Raw genomic sequence first — 14,051 nt, 5'->3', positions numbered from 1 at the left:
CAAGGTTACACACAGCGCGGTATGTAACGCCATCTGGTCCTGGCGCAGAGGAACGCCTGCATAAAGCAAGGGCAGCCCCACAGAGAAAAAGGGCATTCCATACGGAGATCACGTGAGAATGGTGAGTGGTCGGGAGCCTGTATTCCCGAGGAACTTGCTTCACCGGAAATCCTCTGACAGAAGGATTCTGTGACTTCAGTCTCTTTGCACGGCAGGTAAAAGGACAGGGAATTAAATGGGTGACGTTGTCCAGGGGTTGCACAGAGGCCACGAACAGTTCTCCATACAAGAGACAAAGGCTTTCGGGGATCCGGAGACTCGCAGAAAGACATCCACTGTTGTGAAGCCAGCATTGTTCATACGACGCTGTATTTGCTTCTGTGTGCGTCCAGCCAATCTCAAGTCACGAATAGTCTTTGTGCGCCTATATCTTCTTTCCGTACGGTGGCGAATTGCCCTAAGTTTCTCAGAGTGGAAAGGCTACCGCTAGTACTACTGGAGCTACGAATACCTATCGCGTCTCCCGAAGCTCCCGGACGACGGATGGAAAGTAATTATCAGACCAAAGGGGGTCTAGCAGTGATAAAAAGCACTTCACAACCGATACTCGGCGGAGCTGTGCGTAGGGCTGCGCCACTTGAGTGGAAGAAGACAAAGACTGACCTTCTCTTCGTGAACGACAAACAACGCACGATTCTTTTCCATACCATGAACTTTGAGTGTGTGGAAAACGTCATGAGTATCAAAACTGAAGATCGAAGCTAAGGGCCATGAGTTGACCGTGGACATGGTGGCACCTGAAAACTGTGGAAAGGGTGCCGTGCATGGAATGAACATACGCATGACTGAGGAGGCTATAATGGAGAGTTTCGCCGGTCATGAACAGAACCCAGAGATTCTCGGGATAAGAAGAATCGGCCGACCTACCACAGTCATCATCGCCTTCGCGGAAGCAGAGGTGCCGCGTACGCTGGTGTGTTTCGGCATGATCATGAAGTGCTTCCTGTTCAAGAAACGCTACGAAGTGTGCTATCGGTGCAGTGAACTGGGCCACGGATCGGACGTTTGCAACAATTCACAAGCCAAGTGCCGCGGGTGTGGTATGTCATCCCCGCCGGAGGACCACCAGTGTGTGCCACAGTGTGGTTTGTGCGGCAAAGAACATTTGACTATAGATAAGAGGTGTACGACGTTGATTCGCACGCCATATATCGTCAAGAAACGACAGTGGGAGGTGAAGCTTGCAGCGGAACCAGAAGGAGAGAAAGCGCCGAAAACAGCGGTGCAGCAGCAACAACAGGTGCGATGCAGCCATCAAGACGGTGCTCGCGAGAGGTCCAAGGGCTCGCCGAGGGACCGCTCGGTATCGTTCCCCAGGCTTACACCATCGACGCGAGAAGAGGCTTGTTCTTGTCCCGAGCAACACTCCAAGAGTTCACAGACGAGTGCACCATCGAACTCCCAGGTGGGTTGGGTGGACAAGGGCTCTCAGGGTTCCGCAATGGTAAAGGCTCTTATAGAAGAAAACAGGCTCATGCAGGAACAGATAAGAACCACGGAGGCGTAATACAACAACACGCAGGAGCAAAATAGAGAGCTCTGAGAGCAGATAACATTGCTAAATAAGCGCATAGATGAGTGAGCGCAGAAGGACGAGAAAGAGGTACCACAATCTGTGTCGGAAACACCGCGTGCAGATCCTCCTCCTAAAAAGGAGCGGGTGAAGGATGTGGAAACAGCAAACAACTACGAGCAACGTTTCGACAGAATTGAACAAGCCATGAAGCTGCTTCATGGTATGATTCAGCAAATGAATGAGCAAATGAGGCCTGAGGCCGCGAACAGAGACAGGCAATGGCAATGGCAATGGCTGTGCCAAGAAATTCAGAAGTTTAGAGATGGCACAGCACTGTAGAACAATCTGGCAGTGAAACTGCAGGTGTTTCTCGTGCAAACAGGCCGTTCTTCAGTCGTTCCTGACCAACGGGGATAAGCCGGAAGTCATAGCTTTACAGGAATATGGAAAGAACACGAAGCTTGCTAGCTATAAATCATATGCGGGACGAGGGGACAATACTCAGGTCGTCCCTCTGGTCAAACGCAACGTCACAGTGTTGTAGCACGAGACGGGGTTGATGCAGATGGATCACGTACTGATCGAGCTAGTAGTCTCTTGTAAGCGGAAGGATAAACATCTTTTTGTATTAAACGTGTACAGTTCCCTTGGGCAGAGGCGTAACTGCGGTTTTGACGATCTCTTCGCCAAAGTCAGGATGATCGCAAAGGGCAGCCCCCTCCTCGTAGTGGGTGACTTCAACGCACATCAGCTCGCATTGAGATGCAGGCTTGCGCAGGTTAAAGGGAAAGATTTATGGCATAGCATACAGGAGAACGGTTTGACTCTTTTGACGGATCCCTTGAAGCCAACTAGACAGGGTAACAGTGTCTCGCAAGACACCACGCCAGATTTCGCTCTGGTTGGAGGAAGGATCTCAGCTACGTGGCGCAATACGGGTGAAGATCTGGGTAGCGACCACAGAATAATTCAGATAGTCTTAGAGGACGGTCCTTCAGTACCTCGCAAGAGGAAGCTGGAAGCTGTGAATTGGCATGCCTTCAGGGACAGTTGGTCCGGCCAGGATGGCATAGAAGACATAGATGAATGGAGCAGGGGAGTTATTCAATCGGTCCGCGATGCCACTGAGGAAATCGAGGTGGAGGAGAACCAGGAAGGGGTTGACAGACACATGATAAACCTGTGGCGCAAAAAGCAAAATCTCAACTTGAGGCTCGCGCAGAAAAGAGCCGATAGAAATCTCCACAGGCAGTTGGGTGCGTTGAATAAGGAGATAGAGGAATAGGCTTTGACCCTCACCAAGCAAAACTGGAGCAGCATTTGCGACCGCATGGACCACGAAATTGGTAGTGCAAGGACCTGGCATATGCTGCGGCATTTGCTAGACCCGAACAAATCCAAGCTAGAGTCTAGGCAGCAGCTACAAAGGCTCGTTTACAAATACGAAGGAACGACCGATGAGTTCATCGCCGAGGTCACCAATAGATATCTCAGCTGTGCGGAGTCTGGGTCCCTGCCCGAATATTCTGGTTTAGAGAACCCGGATCTTGACAGCCCGATCATGGTAGGTGAGGTCAGGGCCGAGATAAACCGTCTGAGGATGAAGACGGCTGCAAGGCGGGATAGGATAAGTAACAGGCTGCTTAGAAATCTGGACGATACGTCTGAAGTCTGACAGCGTACATGCCGGACTGTTGAGACAGAGGGCAGCTTCCACCGGCGTGGAAGGATGCCAACCTCGTCTTCATTCCAAAAGCGGGAAAAAAACCTAGTGTTGAACATCTAAGGCCGATTTCACTTATTCCGTTCGTGGGCAAATTAATGGAACTTGTTATTCAGAGCAGGCTGAATAGGTTTCTGGGAGATCAGGGACTATACCCCGACGCCATGATTGGTTTTAGGTCTCACCTATCGGCATGCGACGTCATGCTCCAGCTAAAAGCACAGGTGATAGACAACAAAACGGTAGACACCAAGGTAGTCGTGGGATTGGACGTTTCTAAAGCATTCGATAATGTGAAGCATTCGGCCATATTGGAGTGTCTCGGAGCTCTCAATGTGTGCACGAAGACTTACAATTACGTGAAGGATTTTCTTACGAATTGTATGGTAACGATCAGCTTGGGAGGGCAGTCATTGGAAGGTATTAAACTGGGAAGCAAGGGTAGGCCGCAGGGATCAGTTTTGTGGCCCGCCTTGTTTAACGTCGCGATGATGGGTCTCCCCGGAAAAGTTACAGGCATAGAATGACTGAACCACATGCTCTACGCGAACGATCTCACGCTATGGACGAGTAGAGGCAGGGACGGGCAGATCGAGGAGACGCTGCAGAGGGCAATCCAAGCTATCGAGAAATATCTGGAGCCGACTGACCTCAGGTGCTCGGCGGAGAAGTCGGAGGCCCTTTTCCTAACATCGCAGGCGCGGCAACGGGGAAGGGGCAGGACCCGGGACACGCCATCGAGCTTCGGGTAAACGGTAACAATATTCGCACAGTCGACAGTATCAGGGTCTTGGGTTTGCGAATTCAAGCGAACGGGAAAAACGCCGAGGAGATCCAACAACTGGAAGCGAGTACGAGCCAGACGTGCCGATTGCTCAAGCGAGCGGGCCTATGCTGAAGCCTTTACCCCGTCATCTATTTGACGGGTGCAAATAAAGTCACTTCTCTCTCTCTCTCGGCACCCAGCAACGCACTCCACCAGCGGCCGCACAGCACTTAGGGAGAGGCTACATTCCTGACTCGACCAGCTACGACCTACACCCCCGCTTATCGCCCCCGGGCAGCCTGTGTTTAGTTTCCCGACAATGGACACAACCCCGCAAGTATTTCTCCTGGCCGACTCTATCAACCGACCATTGACTCGTTCCTGTAAAGACCCCTGTCGTGTAGTTTCTCGTTCAGACGAAATCTTTAAGGTGGACGTTCGCGGAAAAGAGGAGACAGTGTCGTGCGACCGCGTGAAACCAGCCTATGTTGAACATTAGCTCCTAATACGTTCCGACATTCACACCTAAGCGTCCGGCATTCTAGGCAGGGTGCTCTTGTAGTGACCGTCCGTCACTTCGTTGTCCCCACCGTGGGGGTCATTGCACCCTGCCCTGGAAATACAGTTTGCCTCGCCGAGGGGTTCATTGCCACCTGCTCTTTTTTGGATACGAATCGGTCTGCCCGACTGGGGCGCCACCACTGCCACTCGGCAAACCTGCTTCACCTTTCGAATAAAGCCAGTCGACTCTCGGTTCTGAATCTGTCAAAACGTGTATTCCTTGCCTCCGCCAACCCGAGCTCCCAACAATTCCTAAACAATAACAATGTTTCTACCAAATACCAATGACAGCTTCGATTGATCTGATCCCCAGATAGCGTTTTGTGCGCTTAAGCTCTATTTTTCTTTTGCTCTTTGCATTTGGGTCTTCAGCGAATCCACGTAAACAAAAAAAGAAAGAAAGAACGAAAGAAAGAAAGAAAGAAAGAAAGAAAGAAAGAAAGAAAGAAAGGCAGTGATAAGTGTTACGCACAGGTTTAAGGGCGTTTAATGGATGACTTTAATTGAACATGTGTGTGTCCTGAAGTCTCTTAAATTGAAAGAGTTTAGTGTGAAAGAAAACACTGATATTGTTTACTTACCGAGAACGCTCAAATCGCCTTCTCACCAGTATCGGCACAATGAATCCAAATCAGGCGCCAGCGGAAAAAAAAATACACACACAAAGAAGACAGAAATGAGACAATTTACGTATCTATAATCGATTTCGTCCTTATAACCATGTTGTGCACCCGAGTCACACTTGCATAGCCCGATATAGAGTGAGATCGTGAGCCCCCTGGTAGGCAGGTAGATCAAAATCATCATCTCGATAATTTTCTTTTTCACGGTCGCTTCTGTCCTCTCGCCTCTACGAACAATTCTGGCACGCACGAACAAGCAGCAAGACCACCATCGTCGCCCGACTGGCTATAAGACAACCAGAAAACATCGAGCTATCGAAAACACATCGCCCAGGCACTATCACGGTGCGCAGTAGTGCATGCGATCAAGCGGTAGAAAGAAACATAGAGACGCGCCCCACGCGTTCGACCGTAAAGGCGTCTCCGAGGGCTTTACTAAAGCAGTGCCCAAGGCCTGCCATTCGCGGCGGCGGCCCTTTCGCGTCTTAGTGCGTGTTCCAGCTTGTATCATGCGCGCCGGGGAGCCAACTATCTCGAGACCACCGCCCCCGAATCGAACGGGAGTGTGACAATACCGACGAGCGCGCTGGCGCACAACCAGCGAGCCGCGCACGTAAGCGCAACCTCGCGCCCTTTCAGACGCGTAAAAGAGCGCGATAGCGACGACCTCGGACGTTTAATTTCAGCCGTGCGCCCCCCTCCACGAAGGAGGTTGCAAGGGGTTCGGATGATCAGAGCGGGGGAATTGGGAGGGGGGGGGGGATTGCGTTGTTAGCCTGCGAGTGTCTAACACGACAGCGGGTCGCGATCGCTGGTGTAACGGACGGCAACGATGCGCTTCCTTCTTATCACCAGCCGCCGTCTCTCCTACGGATGCCGAGTTGAAGCCCATTCCGGCGTCGTCGTGCCTTTGGCTTGCACAAGGACCCCGTAGAGCAGCCGCCGAGAGCGCGGCGCATATTTTTTTCTCCAAGGAAGAAGAAGAAGAAGGTATCGCGACGAGCTAGCTAGTTGCACGCAGTTGCATTCAACGAATGATCAGCAGGCCGCTACGAAGGAACAGGTGCCGACGGGGAGGGTGCTTGGGAAGGAGGTTCGGCGGGCAAAGGCGCCTTTATACGTGAGAGATACGCGCGCCTTTATATTCGACGGAAGACAAAAGCCGTTCACCGTGGAGGAGGGGCGGAGAGGTTGAGGGGGAGGGTGGGTGCGATGGGTGCTTCTGTGGGTGTATGACGTTTCGGAATGGGACAGTGTCGCAGCGACGTTGGCTGCAGCGGGCCTTTAGCGAAGGAGTGGTGGGGTTGGGATGCGCAGCAGATGACATAGTGCGAGAGAGGATCAGGGGACGGAGGAGGATAGTCTGCGAAGAACACTGGGGCATTTCCACGGGGCGCTTATCTTCACCCCTGGTCGGGGATTATACAATGCGGGCAAGCCGAACATCTTCCTTTCCACTACGTTTTGTCTCGGCGCGCCTTTGCCTGTCGTGACTTTTCACCAGGAGGTGGAAAGTGAAAGTGTGTCGTCCTCGCCGTCGTCGCCATACGCTGTTCGACGCGGCCGATCTTTTGCCGATGGCGAACACGATGGGTATAAAAGGCTGGGAAGTGGCTCGACGGCTCTCATCTCGCGCCACGGCTCTCCTAAACAGGAACATCTCAAGTCAACAGCACAACACAGGAGAGAAAACAACAGCACAGCGTGGTTAGCGGACCAAGCAACCAGTCAACATGAACGTCCTCGTAAGTATATTGCATCGGTCGATGCAAGCACGCTTCGATGCTCCACCGTTACTGCCATTGGGCTGTAGGGCCGTGGTGGGCCGGCAGATCATCCTGGACTACGGGGGCGTATGCGCGTGCACGCTGGAGGATACGACGACGCTGCGACCGGAAGTCCAAGAAGCCGTGCGGCGTACTTCATTGGGCTATATGATAAACAACGACCGGTCCGCAGCCTTAACAGGTCAAAAAATAGGGCTAACCTTGGGGCAGTAATAGGCAGCGAAAGCCCAGCTTTTGGACAGCACTAGACCAACATTAACCCTGTTTCTGCTGCTGCTTAAGCCGCGGTCCTCCCCCCTCCCCCCCCCCCCTCAATGGAGTTAAGCCAGCACGTTGAGCCTGTACAGTACAGGACGCTGAAAGATGGTCTCCTAGTGTTTCGTGGACTCTTTTGCTCGTCTGGTTAGGTTTAGACCTCTTCTTTGCACAAGAAAGAATAAGGTCCTAAGAGCTGAGGAGTGGCGAATCTCCATTATTTAGGAGTAACCAATTCTCAAACTGAAACTGACCAACAATTCGGTTCATCTGTCTGTAACGCTGCAAAACAAAACTCTAGGAAGAAGCGCGTCTCCTCAATTTGTTTTCTCGAATAATGTTCACGCAATGCAAGGTGAAAAAAGTAGAAAGGAAGGTTACCTGCCCAAACTTTGTCTAAAACATCTGAGGCGCATCAAGGAATGTTGAAAGTCCGTACGCGATCGTCAGCTGTCGTGTATGATTGGATAAACGTGCTTCCAACTGTTAACTTCTTGGTTGCTTAGAGTGCGTGCCATACCGGTAGCTACAAGCTTGCAAAGATACGCGGTGTGTCGAATGGTTCATTGCAGCGTTGAGTTAAACGTTCGCTACCTTTCTATTGGCTACGCTTGTGAAATCTGCTTTTCGTAGGTAAACTCGTGTTGGGTTCATAGGTTGTGCCTTTCGATTAAATAATGTAACAGATATGCAAATGAAACGTATAAGGCCGTTCTGCATGTTCCAAAAGAAATTACCTGTCTTTAGAGATCAGAAAAGAGCGCCGGCATTTGCTTGAACACAAGCCTAAACTATGAAGGAATGTAGAGAATATTTAACGTAACGCTAGTATTCGTAGAACCGGTGTTTCAAACTAGCATTTTTAGTGAGATTGTTCCAGGCCCCTTGGAATCGCATTCTCCGCTTCAAATTGTTATGTGACCATAAACATATAGGCGAGGTTGCTTCCCGCGAAGTCGAACTGGCTTTATGATACAATTGCCGGATTACTGGATTTGAAGAGCGGCTATGTAGCTGCGAAACTATAACTATGTCGTGTAAACTTGCCCCATCGTTATCAAACCATCGTCGACTCGATGCTCTTTCTCTGCTCCACGGCGTCGAACAATGCGCCGCCCCTCGGCTGAAGGAGATGCCACACTTATCAACAATGGCCGTGAATGGTCATGAAATGCAGTGACCACTTCAGTCGAAGGATGGCGCTGCTATCTGCTTTCTTGAGTCCAAGAGAAGCATTGAGCGAACGAAGGTTCTATAACGAGGAGTTTAATCTAAACATGTATTCCAAATTGGTAATATCAATGTCTTACAACATTTTGACGCTTGTGGAGCAGTTCGGGTTGCACAGGTAAACCCGGCGTTTTGTGGGCCGGAACGAATGCACGCGCTCGTCTTTTCTCTCGAAGTTTTCCCCCTCATCGTAAGCACTCTTTGTAGGGTGCTATTTTCTAAAAGAAAGCTGTTGACGTGTTAATGTGGCGTTACAGTTAGACCACATGTGACGTAAGGCTTTCATATCTTGCATGAGCGTCACCTTGTGATGCAGGAGTTAGTATGTCGCGAGAACGACTAAACTGGCCAGGAGTAGCTAATAGTCAATGTGAAATTACGGCAATCGCCTTATATTCCAGACATCGCAAAGCTGAAACCGAACAGGGAAACATTGTAAAATATTAGTTGCAATGAAACACTTGGTGCCTGACAACAATTTAAACGACCACGAAAGCTGACATTAATAGATAAAGACAGGAAGCTTTTATTAAAGATTGCATATCACACAGTGTGCTCATATATTATGCAACTTTGCTGCTGGAGAAGTTAAGGAAACAAGTTTTTCTTTCTGCTTTTCATCAAGGCAAGCAGAATTGCTCGTTAATGTTCAAGAAGAGTTCATACTGTTTAATTCATAGAACTGGAAAAGTCCGTTAATTCGTGTTACTGAGCACCGATGCGCCAATGCTTGTATCGGCCATACAACAAAATAAAAGAAATGCTATAGAATGATCAGCATTAGCGTTAACTAAAAGTCATGATAGCAAACTAAGTATTTTTTTTTCACGATATCAACTGCACTGACGGGCAGAATCAGTTGAGCATTGGAAGTATAAGGAGGCAATGATGAGTTGACTGCAACGGAGGGAAGTAGAAAAGCATACGTGAAAGTCGGTTAAGGTAAAGGCAATTCACAGTGCCTCCGAGTGTTGTTGCGTTACAGTCACGAAACATGAGTGTCATGAGCGAAAGGCCCACAATTGGGGAGAAGGCATACTTTGTCAGCTCTGCTTGACTAGATCGACCGGTCAGAAGAAGAAATGACCAATTCGTAAGTGTAGCACGGGACTGGAAGGAACGATGACTTGCTCAAGAGACCGCATGGATAATCTGTCAATTCACCACGTAACTTTTTAACGCTCAGTGTGAGCTGAGAGTAAACGGCACTGTTTTTGCATTCAGGTGGTGATGGCGCGTCTAGAATGGAATAGAATTTATTGGCAGGAAAGACAGAGAGGTCGACCTGAGCTAGTGTGCTTTAGTCTGCTACTCTGCACTGGGGAAGAGAGAAGGGGAATGAAAGTACTGGGATGGATGATAACGCGAGGAAAAAAGAAAGGTGAAAGGATTGAGTGCTAAACTCTCAACTGAATCGCTATGACAAAACTAAGTACCCTAAGAATACTAAGGCATTAAAATAAATTTCACCTTGATTGAAACATATTGACAGAGCACTGACTCATTCAGCACCCTGTCGTTTGATAAAAAACGCCTCGTCTATCTGACATGCTGTAGTGTCGCGACTCGTTTTCGAGATTTTCCCTTCCTCGGGTAGAAGCTTCCACAAGGATTGCTCGCAATGACACGGTGAATGGGAGCCAGTTCCGCCAGACAAAGACCATTCATGCTCTCTTAATTTTCCGTAGACGGAACTACTGGTTTGACCAGCGTACATTTTTCCACACATCAGGGGAATGTAAGAAACAACTCGTCATTTCGTGCCCACACTTCGCGCTACTTTCTACGTCACATCATCTCAACACACCGACTAGTCAAGTAAAGCTCCTTGCACAAGAAGGCGGATGAGCACAAAAAAAAAAGTCGATGATCGAGATTTGCGAATTGCGAAAAAGCAGAATATAACGCCTGTCTCATTCTTGGTCAAACTTGATCTAAGCAATACCCGCTCATGCCAAACCGAAGTCAGCAAGAGTTGATAAGCATTTTTAATCGCCTTGGTTAAGGGCGCGACGTTCAGGCGTAAAAGGAAGGGTGCCGTGCCATTGTATACGCTTAGCGAGCAAACAACATCAGACCACGGGAGCTGCTGTATGGAAGCTTCATTCCTCGCGATAACGAATGTCTCTTCCAATAAATCAGCACAGGATTATGAGACACTACCAGCGGTAATAATCTCCTAAACACCAATTACAAGGGCACCACTTTTCCGGTGGGCAGAACGAAAACGCGCTTTGCAGCGCGTTTTCATTCCCGAGTCCCAATCGATTCGCAACATTATATCGTTGGCTCGCGGCAGTGTTCTCAAAGCAACCGGTAATCCCCCGTGTGGATAGAGAGTTCAGATAGCGAACCCGAACAACAAGCCAAGCCAACCAAGGCGAGGCCATCGTGCGGCGCTTCGGCGGATGCACTCTGTTATCGCGCTCTTCTTCGAAGAACGCGGCCAGCCAACTCATCGAGGCCATTGTTGTTTCTTGGGCGCACGCAGGCCGCATCAGTATTCTTGGGAGTCCTCTCCATCGCCTACGGCGGCTTCCTGCACGGTGGTGGCGGTGGCGCCGTCCTTCACGGTGGCGTCGGTAGCGTCCTTCACGGTGGCGTAGGGGGCGTGGCCGTCCACCATGCCGCTCCCGCTGCCACCTTTGTCCAACACGCGGCCCCGGCCGTCGCCGTGAGCCGCCCCGCCGTCAGCTTCGCGGCCGCCCCAGCCGCCGCTGTCGTCCACCACGCTCCGGCGTACGCCGCCCCAGCCGCCACTTTCGCTAGACCAGCGGGTCTCGGATTCGGCTTCGCCCAGCGCTTCGTCGCGTCGGCTCCGGCCTACGCCGCCGCTCCGGCCGTGAGCTACGTCCAGCACGCCGCTCCCGCAGTCGCTGTCAGCCGCCCCGCCGTCAGCTTCGCGGCCGCTCCTGCCGCCACATACGTCCAGCACGCTGCTCCTGCCCTCGCTGTGAGCCGCCCGGCAGTCAGCTACGTCCAGCACGCCGCCCCAGCAGTAGCCGTCGCCCGCCCAGCCGTTAGCTATGTCCAGCATGCCGCCCCAGTTGCCAGCTACGGTGTAGGCTATGGTGCAGGTTACGGTGTAGGCTATGGTGCCGGTTTTGGTTTCGGTCGCACCTACGCCGCGGCCCCAGCCGTCGCAGTTAGCCGTCCCGCTGTGAGCTTCGCTGCACCTGCCGTCGCCGCCGCTCCGGCTGCAGTAGCAGTTCACCATGCTCCCGCCGTTTCCTACCGCACCGCTGCCGTAGCCGCTCCTGTAGCCACCTATGGCGCCGGTCTCGGATTCGGCCACACCTTCGCCGCTGCTGCCCCAGCTGTTGCCGTCAGCCGCCCCGCCGTCAGTTTCGCTGCACCTGCCGTCGCCGCCGCTCCGGCTGCTGTCGCAGTTCACCATGCTCCCGCCGTTTCCTACCGCACCGCCGCCGTAGCTGCTCCTGTTGCCACCTTCGGTGCTGGTCTTGGCTTCGGACACACCTATGGTGCCGGCCTCGGCTACGGCCACAGCTTTGCTGCCCCAGCCTTCGCCCGCCAGGTTTCCTTCTCTGCTCCGGCCGTTGCTGCAGCTCCTGCCGCAGTAGCAGTCCACCACGCGGCTCCAGCCGTCGCAGTCGCCCGTCCCGCCGTCAGCTATGCCGCTCCAGCTGTCGCCGTCCACCACGCTCCGGCCGTCGCCTACCGCGCAGCTGCCGTCGCTGCTCCAGTCGCCACCTTCGGTGCCGGTCTTGGCTTCGGACACGCTTACGGTGCCGGCCTCGGTTACGGCCACAGCTTTGCTGCTCCAGCCTTCTCCCGCCAGGTTTCCTTCGCCGCTCCGGCCGTTGCTGCAGCACCTGCCGCAGTAGCAGTCCACCACGCTGCTCCAGCCGTCGCAGTCGCCCGTCCCGCCGTCAGCTATGCCGCTCCAGCTGTCGCCGTCCACCACGCTCCGGCCGTCGCCTACCGCGCAGCTGCCGTCGCTGCTCCAGTCGCCACCTTCGGTGCCGGTCTTGGCTTCGGACACGCTTACGGTGCCGGCCTCGGCTACGGCCACAGCTTTGCTGCCCCAGCCTTTGCCCGCCAGGTTTCCTTCTCTGCTCCGGCCGTCGCTGCAGCCCCTGCCGCAGTAGCAGTCCACCACGCTGCTCCAGCAGTCGCCGTCCACCATGCTCCGGCCGTCGCCTACCGCGCAGCTGCCGTCGCCGCCCCGGTCGCCACCTTCGGTGCCGGTCTTGGCTTCGGCCACTCCTACGGTGCCGGTCTTGGCTACGGCCAGGCCTTCGCTGCTCCGGCCTTCTCCCGCCAGGTCTCCTTCTCTGCTCCAGCCGTCGCTGCAGCCCCTGCCGCAGTAGCAGTCCACCACGCTGCTCCAGCAGTCGCAGTCCACCACGCTGCTCCAGCAGTCGCCGTCCACCATGCTCCGGCGGTCGCCTACCGCGCAGCTGCCGTCGCCGCCCCGGTCGCCACCTTCGGTGCCGGTCTTGGCTTCGGCCACTCCTACGGTGCCGGTCTTGGCTTCGGCCACTCCTACGGTGCCGGTCTTGGCTACGGCCACGCCTTCGCTGCCCCGGCCTTCTCCCGCCAGATCTCCTACTCTGCTCCGGCCGTCGCCGCAGCCCCGGCTGCAGTAGCAGTCCACCACGCTGCCCCAGCGGTCGCCGTTCACCACGCCGCTCCAGCCGCCGTAGCCTACCGCACCGCCGCCGTTGCTGCCCCTGTAGCCACATACGGTGCTGGTCTCGGCTTCGGCCACACCCTTGCCGCTGCTCCCGCCTTCGCGCACAACGTTCACTACAAGACCATCGTCAATGGAGGCGCTGCCCTCGGCTATGGTGCCGCTGCTCCCCACGTCAAGATCATCAGCCCCGTGAAGAAATAAGCTGTGACGTCCTCCTGCTCAAGGGGAGAGTCTCCATCCGGGTGGCCTGGGACAACGGTAGCCAGCAGCAGGCTTATTTATTGCTCATAATAGCCGCTATGCTGCCCTTGCCCGCCACCCGGACCAAATGTAGACAGGGTCTGCCGGAGTGGATTGTCCACGCCCTAGAGAAAGACAATAAATCGTTCTTTCACTTGAGAATAAGTCATATTTGCTTCCGCAAATCGGTTTTGGCGATTCTCATTTTCACTGCTGTGCTGTCTTGTGTAGCGTAAATATCACTAAAGAGCGCTTGCATCTAGCACCCAGCGATAGGCGATCTTCTCGAGTCACCAAGAACCTGGCTACCCATGAATGAAATTGCTGATCATAGGAATCGAGTTGATGTTCAAGCACAGCGTTTCTGCCCATAAGGTGAATGTTGCTTTCTTTATCGTGAATTCTGTTCAACGCTAAACAACTGGGTTGGTTAACCCCCGGTATCCTTTCTCTGAGCTTTCAGTCAGACGATCCTATCTCTTTCCTCTTATCCTGTTTTCGCCTATTTACCCTTCCTTAACGTAGGATCGCAAGCCAGACCCAACATGGTTAACCTTCCTGTCTTATTTTCTCATGCTTGCCATATTCTTCAGGGTGTAACCTCCAATTCGGCTCTGCCGAGAAATCGTACTG

The 14,051-nt window shown here is 53.0% G+C and overlaps 1 protein-coding gene across 1 annotated transcript; it reads left to right on the top strand.

Moving 5' to 3' along the window:
* Positions 1-3,835: 3,835 nt before the first annotated feature.
* Positions 3,836-13,557, top strand: LOC142591324 (uncharacterized). Its single transcript, XM_075703651.1, has 2 exons — positions 3,836-4,047; positions 10,961-13,557. Exons 1-2 carry the CDS (start codon positions 3,836-3,838, stop codon positions 13,377-13,379), a joined length of 2,631 nt encoding a protein of 876 aa, XP_075559766.1. The 3' UTR covers positions 13,380-13,557.
* The last annotated feature ends 494 nt before the right edge of the window (positions 13,558-14,051 follow it).

Source organism: Dermacentor variabilis, chromosome 8 (genome assembly GCF_050947875.1).
Source record: "Dermacentor variabilis isolate Ectoservices chromosome 8, ASM5094787v1, whole genome shotgun sequence".
Classification (NCBI taxonomy): Eukaryota; Metazoa; Arthropoda; class Arachnida; order Ixodida; family Ixodidae; genus Dermacentor; species Dermacentor variabilis.
Note: the sequence above shows the minus strand (reverse complement) of the source record. Positions and strands in the feature narration are given on the sequence as shown.

Coding starts and splice junctions, on each gene's coding strand:
- LOC142591324 (XM_075703651.1), top strand. CDS start 3,836: ATGCTCTACGCGAACGATCTCACGCTATGGACGAGTAGAGGCAGGGAC. Junction 4,048..10,960: donor GACACGCCATCGAGCTTCGG/GTAAACGGTAAC, acceptor TCTTCTTCGAAG/AACGCGGCCAGCCAACTCAT.